This window comes from Herpailurus yagouaroundi, unplaced genomic scaffold (assembly GCF_014898765.1).
Source record: "Herpailurus yagouaroundi ecotype Mexico unplaced genomic scaffold, PumYag 162, whole genome shotgun sequence".
Lineage (NCBI taxonomy): Eukaryota > Metazoa > Chordata > Mammalia > Carnivora > Felidae > Herpailurus > Herpailurus yagouaroundi.
This window is the reverse complement of record NW_024412403.1, coordinates 25,875,645-25,887,727: the sequence shown is the minus strand read 5'-3', so window position 1 is coordinate 25,887,727 and position 12,083 is coordinate 25,875,645. Positions and strand designations below refer to the sequence as shown.

General features: G+C 37.6%; 1 protein-coding gene across 1 annotated transcript in view; it reads right to left on the bottom strand.

Moving 5' to 3' along the window:
* TMPRSS15 (transmembrane serine protease 15) overlaps positions 1–12,083 on the bottom strand; it is a 121,780-nt gene that overhangs the window by 20,497 nt on the left and 89,200 nt on the right. Inside the window, exon 18 of the mRNA XM_040485015.1 lies at positions 4,249–4,344. Coding sequence (XP_040340949.1) covers positions 4,249–4,344 — 96 coding nt within the window. The remainder of the gene's footprint in view (positions 1–4,248; positions 4,345–12,083) is intronic.

Genomic DNA, 12,083 nt, shown 5'->3' with positions numbered 1-12,083 from the left:
AGTTGTTTAGTGTCCCTGGGATTCAGTTTTGTCATCCATAAAATGGGAGCAATAGTAGTTACTTTGTTGGAGTTTTGTGAGAAGTTAAATAAACTGGAGTTATTGTGCCATACACACGATGAACATTCAATAAATGATAGTTATTGTTAGTTTGCTTGAACCAACCTTGGATATCATCATTCTATAATACAGAACATGTCTCAGTATTGCTAATCAGGCAAATATAAATGCCTCGCATTGTGTGTGAGGCTGTGTACCTCATTCAGAAAATTCACTGATTGATGAATCACAGGCCCTGCTTTCAAGGGAGATAAACATATAAACAGCAAAATATAAGACGAAGTATAGGCATAAATAATTTAAAAACTCACTACCTGTTTAAATACTTGGATACCAACTTTTTTCAAAGCCAAGAATTCTATGTTAAAAATTTAAACAAAGGAAGAGTTAAAAAATGTGTTATACTTATTGACCACTAGAGATCAGTATAATACAAGGAATTAAAGTACTTTCCCACACTGTTTCCTGATTCTGCCAGGGCAGATACTGGTCACATTGAAACAAGCACATACACACATATATAACTTTAATAATTTCTATTTATATATTTAGCTACATATGTTGTGCATATTACTTAGGTGTTTGAAATTTCAGGTAAAAACAAAACAAAAACACAAAGCAAGACCCAAGATTCGTATGCGATCACAAGTACAATCAAAGCAATTCAGTGTTTCTGGAACATACATGATAAGGCTTATTTGAAAGCACGTGCATTCATACTGTCCAATCGACATATCACTTAGAATAGAAGGTAAGTTCAATTGAAATAAAAGAAAATATACTTATATTTTATTAATAAGCAATGTGGATGTGATGTGGGAAACCAAGGCAGAAGGAAATGGTAGATCAAATAAATTTCCTTATAACCTGCAGCCTATTGACAAATGCTTGAGGCAGGGGAGGACGACATTTCTCCAGGAACTCCCTAATGTCTTAATGTTAATGCTTTGCTAGAGACTGACAACAGCTAGGCCTCCATATAAAAGTCCTTTTGGAAACTCCTCATTGCCTTTACTTCCCCCAGCTCCCAAGTATATAATCAGTCACCCTTCACAATCCTGGGGAAGCTCTTCCTGCCCATGGGTCCTGTCCCCATCCTTTTATAAAATTACTGTTTTGCCCCAAAGACGTCTTAAGAATTTTTTCTTGGTCGTGGGCTCCGAACCACCCCCCCCCCAATCCACAACCACATCACACGCATGTATATCCATCTAAATATGGGTATATCAATATATAGTCATAATGAACTCCCCTTCTATTATATACTCATCGTTGGGAGAAAAGCAGTTTCTAGAATGCTTTCCAACATACTTTCAAGTTCATCCAAACTCTTTCTCTATCTATAGTACTCATCAGTGAAAATCCATATTCAAAATGGTTCAGCATTCTTAGATATTAAAGATGCCTAATACTCTGTGGTATGGACAAAACTGATGAAATTCTTTTTAGCAAGCATAGAAAAACTTAAATAAACTTTTAAAATAAAAAGTAACTATTAAATTAACCAGAAAATGGACCTGAACTTTGCCCCTCATTCTCCATGCATTTCAGCCAGTCAAACTTTTCATGCATAAACACACACATGCAGTTTCTCAGTGTAGAGGAATAAATGCCTTAGTCTCTGGTCAGAATGAGCAGTGACTCCACATTTTGCCCAGGTATATTTAGAGAGATTGGAGGGAAACAGAATTATTGTCCCGGACTTTGGTCCTGGAATCAGAGCTAGGTCAGCCCTCTGGACAGGAAGAAAGACAAGGGCAGGATCCTATGTCTTTCTCTCAGCCCCATTAGTTGAGGGGCTATTGTGATATAAATGGATGGGTTTATATCTATTGTATTGACAAAATAAATGTTTCTCTCCCATATATGCCCATCAACATGGTCTTTTTTCTCGTTGATTGGCTATGCTTTCTCTTTCTTTCTCCTTTCTAGAACTGCTATTTATTTATTTTTTTCTTTTTAGTTTTTTTTCTTTTTTTTTATTATTTGAGAGAGAGAGAGAGAGGGAGAGAGAGAGAAAGAGAAAGAGAGAGAACAGGGAAGGGGCAGAGGGAGGAAGACAGAGGATCTAAAGCTGGCTCTGCTCTGTCAGCACAGAGCCCAACCTGGGACTTGAACCCACAAACTCAAAATCATGACCTGAGCCAAAGTCAGAGGCTCAACAAACTGAGGCACCCAAGCTCCCCTTCCAGAATTGTTATTTAAAGTGAGCTGTTGCCTTTGGCAATTTAGAAGATTGCAAGGTAGAGTGGAAAACAGAGGAATGTGGGGTTGCCTATGGATTTGTGAGCACGTCCAGGTCATGCTTTAGTTTCCTAGGCCTTAGAGTAGAGTAATACTAAGCATATATATGATAACATAAGCATACGTACAATAACATAGCATATGTACAATAACATAGCACGCATACAATAACATAAGCATACACACAATAGGGACATCAATGATACTGTCATTTTGTTGATAAGCACGGAATAACAGACTTCTGCTCTGAAACATGCACATAATTGAGATGAATTTTTAAAAATATTTTTTCCTTTGTTCTTTTTCTTATCCTTAAAGTCTATAAGATATACACAAAAGAAATTTTCGGTGTACAAATTGCTTTTGGTCTACAATGCTAATGTAAATTTAAACATGCTTATAGAAGGAAATCTAGAAATCTGCTTTCTCATTTGAAAATGCTTTGCTTCACCCCTTATGAGACTAATAATATCAGTCAAGGCCCAGCAAACATTCATATAAAACATTCAATTGCAAAGTCCTTGGTACTGAAAATACTCCTTTATCAATTTGTTTTACTGGTTGAGCTCACAGATATAACGTTTCATGAATAGCTGAATAATTACATAATTTCATTTTTTACCATTAAGTATGTTCTACAAAAAAACCTGCAAGCTAATGTACCAGCAATGGCATCTTAAATCTTTGTCTGTAGTTGTGGCTTCTTCTTCTTTTTTTTTTTTTAATTTTTTTTTTCAACGTTTATTTATTTTTGGGACAGAGAGAGACAGAGCATGAACGGGGAAGGGGCAGAGAGAGAGGGAGACACAGAATCAGAAACAGGCTCCAGGCTCTGAGCCATCAGCCCAGAGCCCGACGCAGGGCTCAAACTCACGGATCGCGAGATCGTGACCTGGCTGAAGTCGGACGCTTAACCGACTGCGCCACCCAGGTGCCCCAGTTATGGCTTCTTCTTGAAGTTACTCTCTTCCTACCTGCAGCTGGTCTTTCATGGAACTTTAAAATTCAAAAGCCAATCTCAACCAAAAAAAATATCATGAATGCCCAAACAGGAGAAATGACATAATTTAAGATAAAATAGACGTTTGAATACAGGAAGGAGGTTGCTTTTTAAACAGTAGTAAAAATTATAAAAATGAACCTAATTTAAAACTTTTTTTAATGTTTATTTATTTTTGAGACAGAAAGAGAGAGAGACAGAGAAAAAGAGAGAGAGAGAGAGAATGAGCAGGGAAGGGGCAAAGAGAGAGACAGACAGACAGAATCCAAGTGGGATTCAGGCTCCAAGCTGAGAGCATAGAGACTGACAGTGGGATTCAGGCTCCAAGCTGAGAGCATAGAGACTGACATAGAGACCCACAGACTGCGAGATCATGACCTGAGCTGAAGTCGGATGCTTAAGCTACTGAGCCATCCAGGAGCCCCAAAATAACCTAATTTTAAAGAGCATAAGAGAATATGCAGGCGAAACTAGAAGTCAAGACTCCTTCCCTCAATATTCATGTTCTATTTGCTAAATACCGTGACTTTCGCCCCTCTCTTCTCTTTTCTTGATAACTAATTTGTGTCACCCTTTTTAGTCTAACATTGGACCAATTTATCCCAACTCTCAGAATTTTTTTCTTTGGGATTTACTTGTTAATGAATTTGAAGGTAAGGATAGAAAGGGTATAGAAGTAAACTTATTGAATCTCTGTCTATGTGCTGCACAATTTTATATGCAATATCTCATTTGACTGCCTTACCATATACATGAGGGTTAGATAATGTTATCAAGTAGGATCAGTTAGGTAGTATTTGAGATTACCTGAATAATACAAAAATTAAATAACTTTTAAGATTATATGGCTAGCATGTGGTGGCATTAAAATCTGATTAGTTTTAAAATCTATCTTCTTTCCAGTCCATGTACAAATTAGTCCAAGAACAGATTTTGGGACCCACCTTGGTGTTAGTATTAAGCTGCCATTAGGGGCTGTGTTTAATTTTACAAATGGTCCACTTCCAGTAGAGAAGATTGGCATCGATGAGTTTCCACTCCTAGGGAAAAACACATAGAGACAAAACAAAAACACAAAGAACCAAAACCTTAATTTATAGTTATTTATTGCTGTGGACATTGAAAGAAATGATGGGATTCCATACAAAAAAAAGATGAACATTTTAATATAACCCTTCAAAAGTTTTGCTGTCTAAAAGATGGTACAGATCAGAATCATCCATAATAACATAAAACGTAATTTAAGTTTTTGTGTAATCCCTCTAGTTCTTGTTTTCATGCTCATATATTATTTAACAAAGTTAAAATTCAGTGCATGCATCACTTGAGTATCTGATTTTTTCATTTGACTCTTCTATGTTCAATAAATTCCATAATGATCAATTTTAATAACAACCTCATAGAATTGCTGCACCATAATTTATTAAACTTTTTTCCTGTTGAGTGTAATCCATCTTTTAAAAAATGCATGTTGCCTGAGAACAACCTAGAAAAAGAATGTCTTCAGTGTTTACTTTTCCAAATGTTGCTTTGTTCTCGGTATCTCATTAAAGTCTAACAAGCCCTAATTTAAAGCCAGAAGCTACGTGACTGCTCTAAAAAGGGAGTCTGTAGCCTGGCCCTCTAACTCTAAACTCATGGGCCAGCATGAGATGGAGAAAGAGACATTCTGCATGTAACAAAAGACATTAAATTTCTAGTCTTTCTTATCCCTGAAAACATGTTATATCCACACTCTCCACTGTGAAACTTAACTGAAGATTTCTCTCAATCATCCTGACCCTCTTCCGTAGGTTTAGCTGGAAACATTTAGCTTCTTACTTCCTAATCTTTTTTTCCTGCCTTTTATTTATTCCAGATTTAAAAATTTTTTTTCAACGTTTATATATTTTTGGGACAGAGAGAGACAGAGCATGAACAGGGGAGGGGCAGAGAGAGAGGGAGACACAGAATCAGAAACAGGCTCCAGGCTCTGAGCCATCAGCCCAGAGCCTGACGCGGGGCTCGAACTCACGGACCGCGAGATCGTGACCTGGCTGAAGTCGGACGCTTAACCGACTGCGCCACCCAGGCGCCCCTATTTATTCCAGATTTTAATCCTTATATAAAAATATGCATTTTGATTGGAAACATCCTGATTCCTGCTAACTTCTGCCGGTTGGCAAGGAGAGGATGCAGTTCTTATCTTTTGGAATAACATGAAGTTTCCACCAACTGCATCTTCAAAAGAAGGTCCAATGTCTTGCCTAGACAGTCCCCAACACTGGCCCTTTTCTGTCTGTGTGTAGGGAATTTCCAAGGGAACACCCATGACTGTTGTGATCAATAAGAAGAAAAGAGGTTGAGAGTGTTTCCTGTCTCTTTCAGATGGGACAGCATCTTAAAAAAAACTGAAAGTGTTTGTTTCGTACCTTTCATCCACTGAACAGAGAACTGGAACAATGGAGCCTGTATTTAATGTCCCAGAATTCAGCATGTTGCACTTTAACTTTATAAACAGATAAAAGTAACTGTAGCACACAAATCAATGACTATTCATTTAATAATACTCGAAATGAATTTGTCAAAGGGAGAATAAGTGCTGTTACTGTTATTGTTAAAGATTAAGATATTCCCTCTAGAGAAAAAGAAGCATCATCTTATTTAAGTATTTATGTAAAATGTATTTGTTATAGTTCAGAAAAACCGAATAGGCATAAGGACTTCACAACAGGCAGGGGTGTAGAGGTCAGAAATGCTCTGCTCAGGAAGGACAATAATGCAGAAACATTATATTTAATGACTCCCATATTTAGGGAAGACAGAGTGTGCATTAAAACAGATCTTAGAGGACTTAGAATTTACCATTGTTGCAGCTTTTGGTAGAATTCATCACACCAGTCTTGGCTTTTCAGACTATCAAGGAATACCTATCCAATTTGAAGAGGCTCTCATGGAGTTGACTTTGCTTGAGGCTTCAGAAACATCCTTAGTATTGGTTGATTGTGCTCATCTTTGCTGCAAGTCTTAGTTACTATCTGTTCTCTCTTTTAGACTCTCTCTTTTATTGTTTTTGGTCATATTGCCAGTGTCCTTATTCTGCTGAATTCCTACATGTGTTGGACATTCTTCTAGGTAGTTTTATATGTTCCTGACTCTCCATGACCAAGGATTTCCAAAGTATGTTCTCCAGGCAAGCAGCAGAGAATATATTAGAAATGCAAATTGCCTAGCTCCACTCCAGACCTACCGACACAGAAACTCTGGAAATAGGGTCCAGCCATCTATGTGTTAACATACCCTTCAGGTGATTTTGACACTTGGAAGTCAGCGACCCCCTGTCAAAGCCAAATATAATATCTATTTTTATTTGTTCAGGGGGTCTGCTTTTTAGCTTCTGAAATGATTTCTCGTTATTTGATAGGCAATTCATTTTAAGGCACTGATAAAGTTAATTTGTATTTCAGGACCCACAAAATGGAGCCCACTGCAGTGGCCCAGTCCACTTCACAAATCTAAACCTGTCAGCCCACACTGAGGAATGGCCTCATTGTCAAGAAACCCTAATATACACCAATCACAATCTTCCAACTCAGCTTCTGCTGGCTTACTTTACCCTAAAATAAGACCTGCTAGGGTTAACAGGAAATCCTGATCTCCTAGCCAGCCATGCCCCGTTGCCTCTTCTAACAGTCCATAAAACTCTCTCTTCCCCAGATCACTCAGGAAGTCTGCTCTACTGCTTGTGAGACACTGCACTCCCGCGATCAGTGGATCGTTTTCCCTTCAATAAAGGACATCAAACTCAATACTAAATTGTTTTAGTTTTGCCATTTGACCATATTCATAACTATGTGGGGGAACATCCTCAAGGGTAATTCATTAAAAATACATCTCAGAGACGTGGGTTTAACACTTTTCCATTTTTTCTACCTGTTTTTCTTCCATCCCTTAACTATCTCTCTCTCTCTTTTTTTAATTAAGTAAGCTGTACAAGCCACTCACGACCCTGAGAGCAAGAGTTGCATGTAATCTTAACGACCGAGCTAGCCAGGTGCCCCGACTAGCTCTTTTAATACAGACCCCGAGAAGATGCATTAGTATCTCTGGAACTTCAAAACAAAATTTGGACATAATTCTTTTTCTTTTTTTTTTTTCCTTTTTTTAAAATTCGGACATAATTAAAGTGAAAAAGTATTGAGGTGCTATTTATAAATCAGTTTTTTTAAAATCTAGTGTCTATTTATTACACATTTACAACTGGCATTAAACTGTGATGGGATTGGCAGGTAAATTTTTAAGCCTATTCTAGGAGAAAAAAAGACTAGAGGCAAAGCTTTAAAGAATATCTAGTGAATGCCAATTCTTCCACTCTTGGAGTCTCAAATGCAGTCCCACAGTGATGTTTTCACTATCTGGCAGAGGAAAAAATAAAGATTATGCGTGCATATTGAAAATAAAAAAACAGACACACAGTTTATATTCTGAGATCGTCTTCTCTATATTTTCACTCTCAAAGTTACTAGAGGAAACAGACTGCAATTAATACTACAGACATATTGTTTGGAATACAGAATATAGAATAGAATATATTAAATGCTATATATAGTGTATATAGATATATAGTATATAAATGCTATATATAGTAAATGTAGTCTATATAGTATATAGAATATATTACAAGCTATAATATAAAATAATTAAAATGCTCTTTTGGAAAAAAATTATAAAGTATTCACATAATTAATTTTTTGTCGCTCATACTGATGTCAGCAGCCTGGAAGTGCTATATAGAGGCTATGCGTTCATACAACTTTCCAGGTGTCATTGCTGGATGTTAGAATTCAGAATTTAATTTGAGAGTGACTACTTGCGTTTCAAATCCTGCCAAATTCAACTCAACCTTTTCCGGACTGAACACCATTTATTCCAGCTTGTATTCAGAGTACACAGAAGATAAACCGCAGAGAAGGTTTACAACAAACCATTTATAATTTTAAGAAATGATGGAGATAATAAAAATATATTAATAATGTTCTTGGCAAAATAACAGGCTAGCAAGCTTTTATTATCACATTTATTTTCGAAAAGCAAAATCTCATAACAACGAAAAATTGAGTTGTTGAGAGAGAATAACTTATATTAAGTTCTGCAGTTAAAGCATGTCACTGAGTCGCTCCCTGCCTCGGTTTCCTTTCCTTGCAACAAAACCAGCTTTTAATTTTTAGAGAGGAACTCTGGCAAGATTATGACTGGGGTTTGCATTTTTTAAATCCTGAACATTTTAGCTCTGCAGATTTAGATAACTCTACCCACACATTTGCACAGCTGTCTGAAATCTGTACAAATTTGGTATCACATAGAAACATGCCCATATAGCATTACCTTGTTGACATGCTAATGCCTCCTGACTACCTATTTCTAAACCTTTATTACCATTTTTATAGGTTATGCATCCTGAAAGGGCTCCCCTGGCTTCAGGAAAACCTTATTCTATGTGAGAAAAGAAGCATATAAATGCAACCCACCATCATTATTTTTAAGGTCATATATGGAGTATAAAAATATACTCGGAGATGAATTCTAGGGAGAAAAGGAAGGATATCCTGGGGCATCTCGTACAGTATTAAATCTTCTGTGTCTCTTCTCAGGCCTGCTTGGGTTTCCTCTCTTTTGTCTTGTTCCTCAGACTGTATTTGCTGTGATAAGAATTCCTCCCTGAAGCAGAAGCTTAGGTAGGGATGTTTGAAGCTTTTGGACACACTAAAGCTAGAAAGAATAATAACAAATGTTGCAAATACTGCAGCCAGGCACTGTAGCTCATTTCACACCCCAAAAGGTTTAAGTAATGAATGGAGCCAGGTGGGATTAATTTGAAAAGGGTTTTAGAGAAGGATGGACCTTCTTTTTTTCAGATTGGAGGGAAAGAAGGGGATTGATTTGGCAGGACAGAAGGTGAGGAGAGCACTTTAGTAGGCAGGGGAAGGGCGAATGAAAGGAGTTTGAGGCAAAGGATGGCAAAGCATCCTACTAGAAAAGTCAGGACATACAGGCGGTTAGGTAAATAGCGTGGCTGAACTGGACACACTTCAACTACAATTGCTTATTTCTTATCACGTTTATAGTAACACATGTAGGCACTTCCCTAGAACTATGGTAGCTCTTAGCAAACAGGTAACCTGAATTATTTTTAGATTTTCTGACCTCGACTCCTAACATTTTGTGGTATGCAGAAGGAAAAAAAATGCCACTAGAAAAAATTATCTTCACCTAATCAATTTCCTCCTCTGTGCAAGCTGCTGTATTAAGAACAAGAGAGAAATTGATGGGTCAGCCTGGTAGCTGTTCTACATTATCCTACAAATGTAATGGTATTAGAAAGGAAACAAGGTCCCGGCATTTTGTACATCAAATGCAGCTGAGAGAAATAATACTTAGAGGAGATTGTCAGAGACAGGATCCTCATGGTTAACATCTTGGACAATGTGGTCTTACCCCTTTGTAGTAAATCCTTGACTCATTCCTAACTTTATTTTCTTAGGTGCCATTGGAGTTTGTTTATTTTTCAGGAAGAAGAGTATGACATTCACCTCTACATTTACTATGAAGTTTTCTCTGTGCACATATTTTTTCAAAGCATTACTACCTTATAAGGACATGCATGCAAACTTTCCTTTAGAATTTAATGTCAGGAGAAATGTGTCTTCTCTATGGAACTGGTAGTGTTTATCTTATCTCATAATTAAAGTGATGCCCTTATTGATGTTTTCCTTTTTTTTTTTTTTTTTGCGTAGGTTTCCAGGAATCTCAGACACAAATATTAGTAATTATGTTGATCCTGTATGTTTTATAGATTTGCCTCCTTATTTCTTCAGACCTTATTTTCATTTACTATTCTATTAACGTTACTATACATACTCTGTTACAAATCACCTCAGATTGTTTTGAAAAGGTAAGCGTATAAAGAAAAAAAGAGAATGGAAGGCAATAAAGGAGAAAAGAAGGAAGGGAATAGGAAAGTGAGAAAGGAAGAATGAAAATAAGGACAGGAGGGAGAAGGAAAAAATATTTCTATTTTTTAAATTTTTTAAATGTTTATTTATTTTTGAGAGAGAGAGAGAGAGAGAATGAGCGAGGGAGGGGCAGAGAGAGAGGGAGACACAGATCTGAAGCAGACTCCAGGCTCCGAGCTGTCAGCACATAGCCTGACGTGGGGCTCAAACCCACGAACTATATCATGACCTGAGCCGAAGTTGGATGCTTAACTGACTGAGCCACCCAAGGGTCCATCTCATCCATTTTTTTAAATTTTTTTTTTCAACGTTTATTTATTTTTGGGACAGAGAGAGACAGAGCATGAACAGGGGAGGGGCAGAGAGAGAGAGGGAGACACAGAATCGGAAACAGGCTCCAGGCTCTGAGCCATCAGCCCAGAGCCCGACGCGGGGGCTCGAACTCACGGACCGCGAGATCGTGACCTGGCTGAAGTCGGACGCTTAACCGACTGCGCCACCCAGGCGCCCCATCTCATCCATTTTTTAAGTTTATTTATTTATTTTTGAGAGAGAGAGACAGAGAGACAGAGAAGGCAAGTGGGGGAGGGGCAGAGAGAGATGGAGAGAATCCTGCTCTGTTGTCCGTGATAAGAAGTTTGTAGGTAGAAAAGAAATAATTACATACTAACTTTTACTAATCTTTAATTGAAGTTTAGTATTTCCTTCTTATATAAATGTAAGTGACTAATTCCCACACTGATAGCAACACCTATAATTTTGTCACCAAAACGAACATTGCAGTTGCTGCATACACCTAAAAATATCATTTATGCTAATTTTTTATCTTACAATAATCATTAGAACCACTAACATATCTTATTGAATACTCCATAAAGAAATACATATTACCATATCACATTTATAACATTTTGGTAATTATTTTTCAAGGTGGTTAGTTTCCTTTCTAGTCATGTGTATTTTATTTTATTGCACTTAAATATATGAATCTAAGAAGAGGTTGGTAATTTTCAGCAGACCACCAAAAGTGTTCATGACACACAAAAGAAGGTTATGAAAGCCTTCCCTAGAGTGCGGTTCTCAAACTTGGCATCAGAATCACCTGAAGGGCTGGTTCAAACACAGACTGCGGACACTGCTCTGGACTTGCCTCTGGGTAGGACTCAGGTGGGGCTCCAGAATTTGCATTTCCGCGCTTGCATCCCAGGCTTTGCAGATGCTGCTAGTTTGATCTTAAAAATACACACGTGAAAGCCATGGACCTAAACCCTCCTGATTCTAAACATCTGGGAAAAAGACCAGGTGATTCTAACATATAGCCAGGTTTGAGAGCTGCTGAGCCAGCCCTTGGATTACAAGTCACTGGTATGCTTGCTTTCAGTCCCTCGCCCATAGCAGACAGAATTTCCTAACCACTGTGCTTTTCATAACCTAGTAATATGAATCTTGGAAAGTTATAAATTTACTATGCATTGCTATAATTATTTTCTCTTTACCTATTTTTAGTTAATTCATTTCTAGTTTGAAATAGGAAGAACAGGGGCACCTGGGTGGCTCAGTCGGTTGAGCGTCCGACTTCAGCCAGGTCATGATCTCATGGTTCATGAGTTCGAGCCCCGCATCAGGCTCTGTGCTGACAGCCTGGAGTCTGTTTCAGATTCTGGGTCTCCCTGTCTCTCTCCCCATTCCCCACTCACGCTCTCTCTCTCTCTCTCTCTCTCTCTCTCTCTCTCTCTCTCAAAAAAAAAAAAAAGAATAAATATTTTTACAATTTTTTAATAAACTAA